The 17,215-nt window shown below is 40.9% G+C and overlaps 1 protein-coding gene across 1 annotated transcript in view; it reads left to right on the top strand.

Annotated features, from left to right (window-relative positions):
• The first annotated feature begins 1,116 nt into the window (after positions 1 to 1,116).
• Positions 1,117 to 17,215, top strand: part of LOC138788429 (fatty acyl-CoA hydrolase precursor, medium chain-like) — a 32,073-nt gene continuing 15,974 nt past the window's right edge. Inside the window, exons 1-10 of the mRNA XM_069966278.1 lie at positions 1,117 to 1,223; positions 2,305 to 2,509; positions 5,457 to 5,595; positions 5,807 to 5,940; positions 6,544 to 6,697; positions 7,524 to 7,637; positions 8,229 to 8,324; positions 9,973 to 10,113; positions 11,170 to 11,247; positions 11,351 to 11,498. Coding sequence (XP_069822379.1) covers positions 1,163 to 1,223; positions 2,305 to 2,509; positions 5,457 to 5,595; positions 5,807 to 5,940; positions 6,544 to 6,697; positions 7,524 to 7,637; positions 8,229 to 8,324; positions 9,973 to 10,113; positions 11,170 to 11,247; positions 11,351 to 11,498 — 1,270 coding nt within the window. The 5' untranslated portion in view covers positions 1,117 to 1,162. The remainder of the gene's footprint in view (positions 1,224 to 2,304; positions 2,510 to 5,456; positions 5,596 to 5,806; positions 5,941 to 6,543; positions 6,698 to 7,523; positions 7,638 to 8,228; positions 8,325 to 9,972; positions 10,114 to 11,169; positions 11,248 to 11,350; positions 11,499 to 17,215) is intronic.

Here is a 17,215-nt window from a genome sequence, read left to right as displayed (position 1 = left end):
GATCCTATAATTATTCCCTATCAATTGCAACCAGAGTGGGTGAATGTTCCATCTCCGCACATAGGTGTCCTGTGACAATGGGAAGTGATCAGAAAGCGCTCTCATGACATAGAAGTGACCAGGGAATAAAACATACAATTACAACTAGCCAAACTGACGGTGCGTTTACACAGAGAGATTAATCTGACAGATTTCTGAAGCCAAAGCCAGGAACAGACTATAAACAGAGAACAGCTCATAAAGGAAAGACTGAGATTTTTCCTCTTCTCAAATCCATTTCCTCTCCTTAAAATCCAAATAGGCGGCCAAAGGGTGGGTTCACACTAAGGAATTCGCGCAGATAAAATTCCGCTCTCCACCGAAACAACTGACATATCAATTCGCCCGCCCATAGAATGGAGTCTATGGGGCGGGCGGAGATGCACGCTGCCGCAAGCAGGTATGAGCGATGAAATCCGCCGGAACTTAGCAGCGCGGATTCCGTTGTGTGAACCTACCCAAAGAGACAACTGACGTATTTAATTTAAAACTCAAAATGAGGGATGTAGTTTTCAAAAAGGTAGAGAAAAAAAATGCTGTGTCCACATAGCCAGTCACACTACTTACACAGAGAGAGGAAGTCAGCGACAACAACTAGGTGCAATATGTCTAAATATACAGGGGGTTGGTTATAGTAAACAAATCTTAGGGTGCCTTTACACAAACAGATTTATCTGACAGATTTTTTAAGCCAAAGCCAGGAATGGATTGCAAAAGAAAGAGAAATCTCAAGCAGGAGCTACAGCAAGGTGCGTCCACTCATCTCAGTCAATTTTTAACTGATTTTGTAAACTGTCATTTACGGCTCAAACAATGGCCAGTTTTACTGTGTGTGAGCATGGCCTGACTCTCGAATCCTTTGTTCAGTGATTACAGGGCTCGTACTTTACACCTGCAGCCTACATGGACAGGTGCCAGGGTGCAGAGTCAATGGCTTATAGTTACAGTAGGTGTAGCTGTTTTGCCAGGCTAATAATGCCAACATCAATAAATGTGTGTATATACTGTGATGTGTTAACTAGTAACCAGAAATCTAATTTTATCAGTGACCTCAGATTCCCTACTGCAACTAAAGACTCTGCAATAGCAAAACAGAATTCAGAGTGACCGCAGTGCACAGGACATGGACATTTTGTTGCATATCCTATTCTTCAGCTCCTTCATTCTAACTGCAGTTGGTGCAGGTAAGAGCTAAAACAAAGTATGCAATTGGGAGCATGCAGAAGTATGCTAACACAACAACATGCAGTTCCAGAATTTCTTCTTAAAATGTATTACATTCTAGATGTTTTGAGAAGAAAGAACTAAACTTCTAGTTGTTTGGTTTCTTTATTTTGTTATTTTTTTCTTTATAATCTGCAGGAATGCCAGAAATAGCACGGTTGCCATTTATTCTCTCACAGAAGTTGTCATTGTTAATTTAAAGGAGACCTGTCACCCCCCGTGCCGGGGTGACAGGCTCCCGACCCCCAGTTAGATCCCCTTATACATACCTCATCCCGCCGAGTCCCCCTGCCGGAGCCGGTCCCGGGTCAGAGCGGCGCGCGCGCTCTGGAGAGAGGTCCGGCGTCCATAGAGGATGAATGGAGCCGGACTCATCTCTGCAGCGCACGCACGGCTTCATTCATTCTCTATGGACGCTGGACCTCTCTCCAGAGCGCGCGCCGGCTTGTGACCGGGATATCTCCGTCCCGGGACCGGCTCCGGCAGCGGGAGTCGGCGGGATGAGGTACATATAAGGGGATCTAACTGGGGTCAGGAGCCTGTCACCCCGGCACGGAGGTGACAGGTCCTCTTTAATTAATGTCTCTTCTGCCTAGGTCTAGGGAATGGAACTAAAATCCACTCCGGAAGGCAGTTACTTTGTTGTCTAAAAAGAGACAGAATTATTGTAGTTATAATTTTGTACATAGGGGGCAGTGTTATAGCAATTATATATTATTACATGGTGGTCACTATTATGGTAATGATATATTTCTACATAGCGGCTGTATTATAGTAACTATATTCTTGAAGATGAAAGTCTGTATTATTGTGCTATATTTTGTACATAGGGCAGTATTGTAGCAGTTATAGGTTTATCTATAGCAGCTCTTGAAGGGAGCAGTAATTGTTTTCTGAGGGTTTAGACAGTAAGGATTAGTAAATGTTGAACGAATAAAAGGTATATGTCCCAGCAGGAGGTTCCAATATGGACAGGAGGATGGGAAACTTATTAACATTAATACTACTGCCATTTACCTCAAATAATATTTTTGTTTCTAGGTCAAAATGATGAAAGACCATTAGTAACCACAAAATATGGACAACTGCGGGGAGTTACAGTACCAGTAAAAGAAACAACTAGAGTCATAGATGCATTTTTTGGTGTGCCTTTTGCTAAACCTCCTGTGGGCTCACTAAGATTTGCTAACCCGGAACCTCCTGAGCCCTGGAGGTCCGTGAGAGAAGCTTCTGAGTACCCCCCAATGTAAGTATCATGTATTTCTGGGCTAGCTTTGATTTATACTTATTGGGTACTTGGGTACACAAGAATGATATCTAAAATCACATAGGTCTCCTCATGCTTCTAAAATGGCTCCGACCTTTTGAGGCATGGACAATCACTGAAGGTATCCTGTAGAAACTGGTAGCATATCCTCTTAGCCATGTAAGTTTCATGGTGGGGCCTCCCACAGATGCTTGAGTGGAATTTAATCTTTGGAGGCCAACAGTTTTTTGTCATGCTCTGTCATGCTCCTTAAAGCGACTCTGTACCCACAATCCAACCCCCCAAACCACTTGATTCAAACAGCCGTGGCTTAGTATATCTGTGCCATAACTTTGCACCACCCCTCCATTCCTCCTCCCCACCCTCCTCATCATTAGGAATGCTCCAGCCAGATTTTCTACTATTCCTCACCTGTGTCAGCACAGCACATGGGCTGGATCATTAAGGCATCTGTGCAATGTTCAGACAGGAGAAAATGTTCTAGGGGCATTCCTAATGATGAAGAGGGTGGGGAGGAGGGATGGAGGGTTGGTGCAAAGCTGGGCACAGATACTGCAAGTCACGGCCGTTTGACACAGGGCTGCCAGTTTAAAAGTTGTTTTTTAGGACAATAACTGCATCACCTGCCGGACGGACCCCAGGACAGATCTTGAATTAAAAGCAGCTATCTGAAGGTACAAGTGGTTTGGGTGGGACAGATTGTGGGTACAGAGTCGCTTTAAACCATTTTGCAGTGTGGCAGGAGGCATTATTGTGTTGAAAGAGACCACTGCCAGAGTATTGGTGCCATGAACGGGTGTACTTATAATCCCTCGAATTACATTTATGGGGTATATAGTTAGGGGGAGATTTATCAAACATGGTGTAAAGTGAAACTGGCTCAGTTGCCCCTAGCAACCAATCAGATTCCACCTTTCATTTTCTAAAGAGACTCTGAGGAATGTAAAGTGGAATCTGATTGGTTGCTAGGGGCAACTGAGCCAGTTTCACTTTACACCATGTTTGATAAATCTCCCCCTTAATGTCTAATGTATAATTTCAAGCTACAAAAAGGTATGTGGGTACCTGATGTATGTTATGTTCAGAGAGGAATATCATATTTCTGCTGGGACAACACTGATAGAAATGTGAGGATCTACATGGACCAATATAATAATAGAACATTAAGGGCCTTTTACACATCCGATCATCGTGCGAAAAATTGTTAAATCGTTCAAACTTAAGCGATAATCTTCTGGTGCTGATCTCAAAATCATTGTTAACCGTTAACCGTTAACCGTTTGACCCTTGAGAAAGTCCCGCCTGGGGACGGAACGCGTGGGGTTCTGTGGACGCCGACATGGATTCTCCTATCTGGTGATACAAATTCTCTTTTGGCCTTTGCCTGTTTTTTGTTTATCATGCGTCATCCTTGCACTTGTGTCTATCTCACTTCATAATTATTTACCAGTGAGGATCCCCCATACATATGTCAGCCTGTCCTTGTGCCGTGCCTACTGTACACGGCACAGTGTCTGGTTCTGTTTTGTGTATTTTAATTGTTTTTATCCAGTGTGTCTCACTTGCTCATTTGTACCAATAAAGCATATTCATTTTCACCTTAAGTGACTTACTTATTTATATATACACATCTTTCTTTTGGAAGTGCCACTGTTGTTATTGGCATACTTTTTCTTATGTAGTAGTACTTTGTGGTTTCTATGCCAATCGGGTTTGAGCACTCCAGGATTTATTGCTCTGGTATACTACTGTTATCTTTCATGGTAGTGCCTTTTCTGTATTTGTAGTTCCATTGTTAACCGTTCTGAAATCTTTTAAAGCAAAACACTCATTGTTCACAGTACAGTATATTCATATGAACGCAATTGTGAACATTCACAGAATATAGGCGAAAGTAATTACGATCCCATTAATGACTTTTTACATTGATTTATCTTCTCATCTAAATCATTTAAAAGAGAACAAAAATCGCCGCTTGTCATTCGCTAATCAAGTGATTAAGCAATTTATCTGTGCGTAGTATGGAGGTGCCATTATTGCCATACTTATCCAAGGGTTATCTAGCATTAGAAAAACCATGGCCACTTACTTCCAGACAGTTGTCTCCAGTCTGGGTGAGGTTTTGCAACTCAGTTCCATTGAAGTGAATTGAGCTTAATTGCAAACCACACCTAAACTAGTAACAAGACTGGACACCTTTGCTTCATTAACGTTGTACAGATCCCTGTGGATACATTACTGGAACCGGATGCGTTTCTAGTGTTCATCATCATACAGGATGCATCCATGTTTTTCTCAGTGGGTCCCAACGGGGCCATCTTCAATTCAGCAATATTGACTCATTCTTACCGCCCATTCTATGTAGGCCCTCAGAGCTTTCTGAACAGTATGGTATCTAGGGTCTGGGCCACCTGGGCCTCTGTGCCCACCTTGACAAAGGTTTACTAAATTCATCCTGTGGCATCCTCTGATACCAGCCTGGCTACAGAGTACTTTAAGCTGCTCTGAGCTAGTTGGAATGCATAGCAGGTTCTTTTCCTTTGAATTTCTTCTCCACCCTCTGGCACTACTTTATTATGTCCTATGGTGCTGTGTCACCCCCATGATATTACAGGAAATATAGATTTTTGTTCTCAGGATACAATTCTTTTCTCTTTTGCTTCCTTTTTCTGCCATCTGGCTCCTCTACAGGAACTAGGGTTTTTTCCTTCTAGGATCAGGATATACCTGCATGTTGTTGTTTTTTTTTTTTTTTTTTGGGGGGGGGGGGTTTCTCTCATCACCTGCTGCTTTTTCAGAAACAGACAAGCCTATACCCTGTGGAAGAGCTATGGCCTGCATAGGTGGAGCCAATAAATGTTTCATCGACTAATAGCCATTGTCCATTTTTCCCAATAAAACAATAATTTTAGATTCTGTGTTTCAGGTGTTTACAAGCAGAAGATTTGATGAGTGGGATAGGAGAATATTACCAATCACCTTTTAAAATGCCCAAGCCCTCAGAAGATTGCCTCTACCTGAATGTGTTCACTCCCAAAGACAGAGATAAGAATTCAAAATTACCTGTAAGTATCAAGAAATAAGGGGTTAATATTGTAACTCTATTGTAAATCTGCAGCCCCCTGCATTGCTTTAGCCCTGTAAATAAAGCAGCCAGTGATATTAACTGCACATTAGAAAACTGGTGCTTTTTCATGAGATGCTGTCTTATGGTATATTGGCCTTTAAGAATCAGGGTATTCTTTATTAATTTAAATTTCTTCCTCTTTCTCTTAGGTCATGATCTTTATACATGGTGGAGGGCTGCTTTTTGGGTTGGCTAGCTCATATGATGGTTCTGCACTCAGTGCCTATGAGAATGTAGTTGTTGTATCCATACAGTACAGACTGGGGATCCTAGGATTCTTCAGGTAAAGATAATTCCAGTGCTTTATAGTATATGACTTGTCCATCCTTGTTCACCATTGTATACTGTGCATACAGGATTATTCTTAAAAAAAAAACTCAAGTAATTTTGCAAATATGTTATATTGTTTTTCTTGCTCTTATCCATCTTTATTATATTCCGCAGCAACATCCACAGTTCCGCTAACTGATACTGGACACAGTCAGCAAGCATGTTGCCAACCACTTCCCTAAAAACTTGGCTAAGCTCAAAGGGGTTATATGGGCACTTGCAGATGTGTTGCAAACTCAATATTTTTGCCTTTGCTTCCACCAGCAGAGCAACTGTGCTACAGTAGGATTGGCAGCTGTGGCCCACTCAAGTGAATGGGATACATTTGCAATATTTAGTACAGCCACAGCGCAAAGTACAGCAAGTGCTATTACAAACATAGTAAAATCTTAAGATTGGGTTAATGAGTCGGACACCCACCAATGTAATTCTGAAGAAAGGCCATCAATTTCAAAAGCCCATATAACCCCTTTAACTTTTATTTAGGTTCATTTGATATGTGATCTGTAAATCTGTAATCAAAGACAAACATAGACTTCTCCTTTTCTTATTTCAGTACTGGAGATGACCAATTACGTGGCAACTATGGGCTTCTGGACCAAGTTGCTGCCCTTAAATGGGTACAGGAAAACATTGCAGACTTTGGAGGCGACCCTACATCTGTCACTATATTTGGTGAATCTGCGGGAGCGGTCAGCGTCTCTGTTCTTGTATGTTCCATTTGATGTTTGTTACTTAGGTCTCCATATAAAGTACATAGAAATATAGAAGACTCAGGACAAAGAAGACAACATGGTCTATCTATTATACCTTCATTTCCTCATGTCAGCATATATATACTGTATTTATTTTATTTACCAGCCACATCTTCTGGAAGTTTTTCAGGCATGTACCACTCTTTCAGAAAAATAATATTTTCCTACATCAATCCTCTAACTAACCGTATTGTGTCCTTTGTTCTTGTATCTTGTTTACTATCACAAACACTTCCATCCTGAACCTTATTTAACTCTTTAACGTATAATTACCATTTACCAGATTATCTCGTAAAGTTCTTTCCAACAAACTCTTTTTGCTTGTTTGTTTTGCTCAGGATGCTCTTAAAATAAATTAAAAAAAAAAACAACAATGATACTTACCTGCCCTGCTGCTTCCTGTTTCCTCTAATGTGTTGTCCCTGAAGGAGCTGCCCACTCAGCCAATCACTTGTGGGAACAATAGAAGGAAGAAGTAGAAAGCAGCAGGGACCAGGAGCCATCGGTACAGCAGCAGAAGATAGAGGCAGGTGAGTATGGTTGCCAAATATTAAAAATAAAAATTTGATTATCAGAATAGAATTTTAAGTCTTTCCTGATAAATTTCCTGCTAACAGATTGATTTCTTTGATGTAAGAATTAGTTAGATGTGATCCACGAGAGCTTGTGCTATAAGCAGAATATGGGCAAATATTTGAAAATTGTTATTAATTGAGAAAATCATAGTAAATGGGTGAGATTCAAGGGTTATGAGAATAAATTGAATTGTCTCCTCTTCTAGGTGCTCTCTCCTTTATCCAAAGGTCTCTTTCACCGTGCCATTGCTGAGAGTGGAGCTGTTACAATGCCAAACATAGTTGTCAGCAGGTCTGAAGATCTTAAATATTATATAAATGTAGGTATAATCTATTGAGGAGTAATGCTACTCCACAGTGACATACTTAGAAAAACAGAGGTTTCTATGGAAAAGATCAAAATTGTGTCATGTTTGTGTCAGGTCATGTGTCATGTTTGTAGCTGCGTGTCCATGGCTATGGGTGGGACCATGGATATGCGAATGTGGCCTTGAACTTGTAGGACACGTCAAATATTAAAATATTAATTTAGCAAACTTGCCTCCTTTTAGATATGTCTGCTGCTTTCCTACCATTGTTGAGAGTTTATTGTATAGGTTACCGACCTCCACTCTGCTCTAAAAGCAGTGGCTGATATATATATATATATATATATATATATATATATATATTATATTACACATTATGGGGACACTTATTGAGTCTGGCTTTTTTGCGCCAGGCTTAAAAATGTCCCTGTGGCACAGAGGCTCGCAGGCCTTTTGGAGCAGCACAGTGCCCTAGATCAGTACATGGTGGGGAGGCTAAACAATCTTTACAACCTTTGTAATTACCTCTGGCTGTGTTAGCACTGAAAGAAATAACCATTTACATAACAACAACAATGAATATATGCAATATTTGCATTGCAGCTAGTGTCAGAGATATCGGGCTGTGAGCTGGCCTCCATCACCAACTGTCTGAAGAAGAAATCAGAGGAGGAACTTATTGCCATTTCCAAAGTAATGGTAAGTGTTGTATCACACTACCATTGCCAGCCTTAGGGTAGATGGTACCTTGTGGGGAATTTGCTTTTGGTACCGATTACCATCCCATTAGCAGGTCATGAGATCAGAATGTATGCAGGAAGTGAGTTTATATACTGTGTAAGGAGTTCACCGTTAATCCTTTTTATTACCCACATAAACCCCTTTAAGGCAGTGCTTCTCAAACTGTGAGGCGGGCCTCACCAGTGAGGCGCCTCCTTGTTGTTGGTGAGGCCCAGCTGGGGAGGAAGTTTTCATGAAAGTTACTATGATCTGCACAGTCCTTTTGCTGTTTGTATAAATCTCTATTTTAGCAACATTATTAATTTATTTTGTACTTGCTTTATTTAGTTTTTAGAGCTTGGGAGATGGGTGAATGGTAGCCCTAGCATTATTTTTTGCTTTTAAATGGACTTTCACCACAGATAGTGAGGCCCAGGCACCCTCTTGGTCAGTCTGGTGAGGCCCAGGCACCCTCTTGGTCAGTCTGGTGAGGCGCAGGCATTGCCTTGGTCTGTTGGTTGAGGCTCCAGTAGAAAAAGTTTGAGAAGCACTGCTTTAAGGAATACTCTAAACCTCCTTTAGTGCTCCACACACAGTATAATACCATCAAAGTGCCCCCACATGCTATCAGGTGCCCAAAACATACATTATTATCTTATAACATTGTTGCCAATTAATATTAATATCACCATAAAGTGATTGAATATTGCCTCCATGCTGCTGCTGAAAAAAACTGAAAGATATTGCCAATGGTAGCCCCACATAATACCTTAATAATACCACCACACCATGACCATTATAAACCCTATAACACAGTGCAATGACATCTACTCTGGCTTTCACGGGCATTTTTTCTAATCACTTTTCCTTTATCTCTCCATTCAGTCCAGGCCATCTTGAAGTGTTCCCTTGGCCATGCATCCTCTTTCCAGAATCTGAGAAACATTTTACGGTCCTTGCACATATAGTAGTTAGGTGCCAGTATATAGTAGTTAGGCCCCTCTGTGGGCCCCACATAGTTTTAAGGCTCCCCTGTACCCACACATAATAGTTGGGTATGCTCTGTGCTGTGCCCAGTAGTAAGGTCCCTATATATTATAGGCCCCTCTGTGCAGTCCCTGTATAGTAGAGATTTCCCCCTTTGCAGCCCCTATGTGATATGAGCCCCTCCACCCAGTGCAGCCCAAACATATGGTATTAGCCCTTCATGTAACCCCTATACAGCATATTTCCCCCCTTGCAGCCCTATATAATATCAGTTCCTCCTCCCCTCTGCAGCCCCCATATATATTATCAGTTCCCCATTCTCTGCAGGCCGTATATAGTATTAGTTATCATATTATGCTGCTGGGAACTATATCAGCACAACTGTGCTAATTGGTTCCTTTTTAAATTAATGGCCATTATTTGCTGTTACATGACGGCCGTCCAATAAAAACAGACGTCATTTCGAGGATGTGTGAACATAACCTCATACTGTATTCTATAAATTATGCATTCACATCACCCCTGACTATTTGGAACAGGTCTGACAACACATACCCACTAATCCATTACATATCTGTGGTCATCTCTTGCACAATATGGGTGTTTATGTCAATGTTTTGTCCATCTCCTCCTTCTGCAGGGCATACTGATTCCTTCTGCTGTTGTGGATGGGTTTTTTCTACCTGAAGCAGCAGAGAAGATGTTAACAAATAAGGAAAGCAACAAGGTCCCATTTCTTATTGGAGTGAATGATCATGAGTGTGGATGGGTTCTACCAATGGTAAGTGGAAAGCGTCTCAATTAACCTCCCCCCTTCTACAGGGTACTTGTGGACTGTCATATGATAGTGCCCCTACAGCAATTATCCAGATAATAAGACCTTACTGGCACCCCTGTACTGATTCTGATGGTATGGTCTTTTTTTCAATCAATCACCCAGTTCACAAGTTCTTTGCTCTTTGTTTTCTAAATATGCAAATTAAGTCTTTTGGTGCACTGGAGGCAGGGCCAGTGACCTCAGTGCACCTATATATCTCTACCCCCAGTGCACTTATATATCTCTACCCCCAGGTTCTATGTCCCCTCTGTCCTGCCTTCTGAGTCAAGTTCAGACCCGGCCTGGCTCTGTGCATGATCTTCGCTGCCTGTGAGCTCTGACAACACAGCAGGGTATGAAACGTACAAGGCAGGCTCATACCCCAATAAACAGACTGTGGATGTTTATAAAGATTTGCTGGCTGCATCAGACTTGACACAGAAGGCAGGACTGAGGGAAGAGAGAAGGCAGAATCAGCATAGCGGTGCCAATAAGGTTGTATGAAATGCTTAATACTGAAGTGTATTGAAGTGGTACATTCAAAAAGTCATATTACCTGGTGTCAGAAAGTTAAACAGATTTGTAAATTACTTCTATTTAAAAAAAAAAACACTCATCTTCCAGTACTTATCAGCTGCTGTATGCCCTGCAGGAAGTGGTGTAATCTTTTTAGTCTGATACAGTGCTCTCTGCTGCCATGTCTGTCCATGACAGGAATTGTCCAGAGCAGTAACAAATCCCCATAGAAAACCTCTCCTGCTGTGGACAGTTCCTGACACAGACAGAGGTAGCAGCAGAGAAAACTATGTCAGACTGGAAAGAATACTCCACTTCATGTTGGCCATCCAGCAGCTGATGAGTACTGGAAGACGAGAGATAATAGTAATTTACAAATCTGTATAACTTTCTTACACCAGTTGATTTGAAATTTTTTCCCCCTCTGGCATACCCTTTTAAGTGAAATTACTTTGAAACAATATATTATATCCAACCTAACATTCTCACTGTTTTTGTATTAAGCTATTTAATATAACAGGTATAACAGAAGGAATGACGCGGGAGTCTGTCATGCTGAATCTGCAGAAACTTCCTGTACTGGTGAGAACAGATGAGCCTTTCCCACTTATACTCTGTTTTATAATCTAAATAGTTTTCTATGTTAAATTCCATCTCTTTATTTTGCTTAATGTACATTTTATAGGGTCTGAGCCCTGAAGTCATTCCTTTTGCTGTTGACAACTATCTTGGTGACACCACTGATCCAATAGAGATTCGCAACCGGTTCCTGGATTTGTGCGGTGATGTAATGTTCGTCATCCCGGTTCTAAAGATTGCACAATACCATAGAGGTACACCCCATTCACTTTGTAGGTCATATGACTTTTCACATAGAAGGAAAATCTCAGGAAAAATGCCAATGTCCAGCACATATGAAAAAAGAGTATTTTTTATTCAATTTTCATAATGCTTACATTGTGGGAATGGAAGAAGTATTAGTGGACAATAGCGCTTGAAAGCACTTGGAGCTTCATGCGAGGTACTGTATATAGGATAGCGAAGATGAGTGGGGTATGATCTGATCAAGGCAGGAGCGTAGCTAGGGGTTCAGCCTAGGGGGGCGAGTGAGTCTGAGTGGGCCCCCAACCAACCTTACCAATAGGGAACCTCAGCAGGTGACAAGGCTTTCTGAATAATAAAGGGAATATTCTTTTACATTACTCATAGTGGATAAGGATAAAGAGCAGTGTAAGAGGCTTCTGTACATTTCACATATAGAACCACAAAAAAATTGAAAGTGCTTAAGATTAGAAAAATATAGCTGCCTTCTTCCACAGACAGCACCACTCTTGTCCTCAGTTTGTGTGTGGTATTCGACTGAAGTGAATAGTGCCAAGCTGTAATACCACACACAACCTAAGAGCAGGGGTGGCGCTGTTTTGGAAGAAAGCAACTACGTTTTTTTTTTCTTTATTCTGGAGAACCCTTTTAACCAGATTATCTTTGCCTAAAAATAATAGTGGTATAGATAATATGTTTTTAGACATTAAGGCTATGTTCACACTGTGTATGAGTCCAGCCGCATTTCGTACACCGCCGTACATGTGCGGCTGAAACTACGGGCGTGGGAAAAATCGACATGCGGCCGGATGCGTACGAACCGCGAACATACGCCCCGTAGTACAGTTATGCTTCCCTAGCTTGTTTCGAAGCGATCTGAAACAGGTCATTTACTTTAAAATCTTCGCCCAGCCCAATAAAACTCACCGAACCTTTTGGATCGAAAAATCAAGTTCAATTTGGCTGAAATAAGTACTTCGTACGGGACCGCATGGAAATCCACGGCCGTGAGTTGGAATATTTCCATCCTCAAACAATGGTCTTGTTCATTTTTCACGGCGCCATATACGATCCGGCCGTAAGCTCATATGTAGTGTGAACTGTGCGGGCGTATATCGTATACTTTCAAGTGAACGCATCAACCTCAAAACTATGTGCGTATATTCGCGGTTCGCACTACGGACGGATTCATACGCAGTGTGAACATAGCCTTAAAGGGGTGAGCTGGTTGTGATCATACATGTACAATCCAAGATATGTGTTGGGCTGCTAGATATCTATCACCTATCTATCTATCACCTATCTATCTATCTATCTATCTATCTATCACCTATCTATCTATCTATCTATCTATTATCTATCTATCTATCTATCTATCTTCTATCTATCTTCTATCTATCTATCACCTATCTATTTATCTAGCTAAATAACCAAAAAATAACCGCAGCACACAGGACTTAAGTGAAGAAAGTATATCTGTATTGGTGATTATTCCATACAAAACACACGGAAAAAAAGCGACGTTTCGACGTCTCAATGACGTCTTTCTCAAGCCAGTGAATACATTTCCAAGACAACATGTGATTTATATATCCTGTGCAAAGTAATTAGTGACGTGTTCATTCCACACACATGATATTCAAATTAGCTAACGTGAATACATAAAAGTTATAATAGGGGAACATCAAGTTCCATAGTGACAAAGTGGATCTATCTTATATCCCAATTCATATTAATAAACAAAATTATATAGAGATATACAACATGAAAAAACAGATCGGAGCAGTTGTGATTCACTCGTATGTCGTGATCAGCAGCATCAACCAGGAAATGAGTTCTTGAACCGCACGCCGTAGGTGGAACGCACGGCCATCTTAGATTATATCACCGGGGATGTAGCGTCCTGTTGCTAAGGAAACCCATGACGTCAAAGGTAAACATCAATAGAATGTAAGATAAATAATATTGTACCGTAAGTCCAACCTATTAACACAGTTGTCCGAGTTCCCGTATTATACGGTGGACAGAGCCCACGTAGACAGTATCCACCGTCTCTGATGACCCATTCGTGGGATGTCCGCGGCAATCTGTGGGGGCTTGACGGTATAGGTGCTTATTCAGACAATGAATGTCTTGTCTGAATAAGCACCTATACCGTCAAGCCCCCACAGATTGCCGCGGACATCCCACGAATGGGTCATCAGAGACGGTGGATACTGTCTACGTGGGCTCTGTCCACCGTATAATACGGGAACTCGGACAACTGTGTTAATAGGTTGGACTTACGGTACAATATTATTTATCTTACATTCTATTGATGTTTACCTTTGACGTCATGGGTTTCCTTAGCAACAGGACGCTACATCCCCGGTGATATAATCTAAGATGGCCGTGCGTTCCACCTACGGCGTGCGGTTCAAGAACTCATTTCCTGGTTGATGCTGCTGATCACGACATACGAGTGAATCACAACTGCTCCGATCTGTTTTTTCATGTTGTATATCTCTATATAATTTTGTTTATTAATATGAATTGGGATATAAGATAGATCCACTTTGTCACTATGGAACTTGATGTTCCCCTATTATAACTTTTATGTATTCACGTTAGCTAATTTGAATATCATGTGTGTGGAATGAACACGTCACTAATTACTTTGCACAGGATATATAAATCACATGTTGTCTTGGAAATGTATTCACTGGCTTGAGAAAGACATCATTGAGACGTCGAAACGTCGCTTTTTTTCCGTGTGTTTTGTATGGAATAATCACCAATACAGATATACTTTCTTCACTTAAGTCCTGTGTGCTGCGGTTATTTTTTGGTTATTTATATAGACACCTGTGGATCAGGGTGTGAACTACGGCACCGGGCCAGGAATCTTCACTGAGTGCTGCGGTATTTGTGTTTTGATATTTATCTAGCTATCTATCTCCTATCTAACTATTATCTATCTATCTATCTATCTATCTATCTATCTATCTATCTATCTATCTATCTATCTATTATCTATCTATCTATCTCCTATCTATGTCCTATCTATCTATCTATCTATCTATCACCTATCTATCTATCTATCTATCTATCTATCTATCTATCTCCTATCTCCTATCTATCTATCTATCTATCTATCTATCTATCTATCTATCTATCTTCTATCTATATTATCTATCTATCTATCTATCTATCTATGTATCTTCTATCTATCTTCTATCTATCTATCACCTATCTATCTATCTATCTATCTATCTATCTATTTATCTAGCTATCTCCTATCTATCTATATCTATCTATCTATCTATCTATCTATCTATCTATCTATCTATCTATCTATCTATCTATCTATCTATCTATCTATCTATCTATCTCCTATCTATCTCTCTCTCTCTATCTATCTATCTATCTATCTATCTATCTATCTATCTATCTCCTATCTATCTATCTCCTATCTATCTATCTACAAACAAGAAAAAGCAAGCAGCACTGCTGAGTGAAAAAAAGTTAGCTGCCAGCGGTCCTGGATCCTGACCCGGGATCGTATTCAAATAGCAGCAAGATAGTCCACGGCACTCACAAGGTTAAGTTGAAAAAAAGTTCAGTGATTTATTTGTGCATCGTAACACAGCACTCCAAACAACACGACGTTTCGGTAACCTCACGTTACCATCCTCAAGTGTACCAAGTGAAATACATGCTCAGTTTAAATACATACATCTACAAAGGTGATTGGTTTGCATAATTAATGATATAAATCACACATGTGTAAAGTCCAATCAAGATCATGGAAAAAGAAAGGACACTGCCCTGTCCTGGGCGTGTGTGTCCAGATACGTGAAAGTTCATCATGTGATACGTCACGTGACCACCCACAGTGTCAAAATAATGATCTAGTGTCCGTGATTAAAAAAGTGAAAAAATCCACTTGAACAGGATTACGTGCTTATAGAATTATGTATCCACCTAGAATATACCAAAATATATAAGTAATACAAATTGCTCCTTGCTAGAACCGGCTTCGGATTCACCACCTCTCTCAGGACATATCTTTAGTTGGCGCATGCGTAGTTAGAGAAATCACAGCCCGCGTCCTGTGTTGTCAAGGTGACATGAGCTTCAGCGCAACATGGGAGGAACACTGTTTGGTAGTACGAACCGCAGCTTAGCAGGATTGCAGGTAATTAGAGCTGGACCCCGGGATTTCACATATTCGCCAGGAACTTTGTTATTCTCCCGTGTCATCTGGAATCAGACGCCTACCCGTGGTCGGCGAACATTCACAGTAATGTAAACATCCACCTGTATCCGGAGGGCAGTCACCATCCAACAGACTAGGTCAGTGCTCCCAGACCTCTCCAGGTCCATTATCGAAAGCGCATCACTACCGCAGCATGTGAACCAGTCCCAATCCAACCATTCTGCTCCACAGGAATCCGCAGGAAGAAAAAGAGAGAATAGAAGTAGAAGAGCAGGGCCAACTTTTCGAGTATGTGGTGAAGTCCGTCCGGTGGCAAGGAAGTCAATCTAAGAAAGATAAAGCGGGTAAGTATAAATGTAAAATATGTACAAGTTGTAATAGTATTTCACTAAAGCTTACTACTGATGTGGCGTATCAGAAATGGTTGGTGTCAGAGATGCTCACCTAAGCATGTCGCTGCTAATCTTAAACTCAATATTCAATCCCCTAGGAGCTAGTGCATCCAACTTGTGGATCCATTCCAGCTCTCTTTTTTTAAGTAGCATCTGTCTGTTCCCACCATATTTTAAAGGAGGTATGTGGTCAATGATCATTACTCTAAGGTCATTTTCAGTGTGATTTCTTTCTACACAATGTTTGGAGACAGGAAGGTCTAGACGTTGTTTCCTAACCGAGTACCGATGTTGGCCAAAACGGGTCCTAAGGTCGTGTGTTGTTTCACCTACGTATACCAAGTTGCATGGACACCACAATGCATATATAATCCATTTTGTGGTGCATGTAAGGAAAAATTTGATTTTGTATGTTATAGAAGTGTTGGGATGTTTAAAGTATGTACCTTTAGTCAATTGTCTACATGTCACGCAACCAGTACATGGGAAACAGCCTATTCTTGGTGTTCCTAAGAATGTATGTCCCCCTGTTTTTTTTAAACTGATGTCTGATTTAACAAGTCTATCCTTTAGGTTTTGACATCTCCTATAGGATAGAAGGGGAGGTCCGTTGAGATCACTAATATTGGGATAGGAGTCACTCAAAATTCTCCAGTGTTTTCTCACTATTCTTCCAATTTGGGGAGAACAATCCGTGTAAGTAGATACAAATGGTATACGTTTTTGTGTATCCTTGGTATTTGTTTTCTGTAATAGTTGTTCCCGGGGGAATGTCACTGTTTTTTGTCTGCATGTCTGTAATAATTGTTTAGGATACCCTCGTTCGTGGAATTCACCAGTCATGCGAGTCAAAGCTTTGTCCAAATTCTGTGGGTCATCAATGATACGCCTCGCCCTCAGCATTTGGCTGTATGGCAAGGAGCGTATCATTTTTTTGGGATGGCAACTTGTAAAATGTAAAGTGGTATTGGTGTCTGTAGGTTTTCTATAAATGTCCGTAGACAGCCTACCTTCCATCACTGTTATTAATACATCCAGGTATTGTATTTTTTCATTGGACAAGTTAGCAGTAAATTTAATAGTATTATCAAGTGTGTTAAGAAACTCTACAAATTGTAGTAGCATGCCCTCATCTCCA

The sequence above is a fragment of the Dendropsophus ebraccatus genome, chromosome 4 (assembly GCF_027789765.1).
Source record: "Dendropsophus ebraccatus isolate aDenEbr1 chromosome 4, aDenEbr1.pat, whole genome shotgun sequence".
Lineage (NCBI taxonomy): Eukaryota > Metazoa > Chordata > Amphibia > Anura > Hylidae > Dendropsophus > Dendropsophus ebraccatus.
Note: the sequence above shows the minus strand (reverse complement) of the source record. Positions and strands in the feature narration are given on the sequence as shown.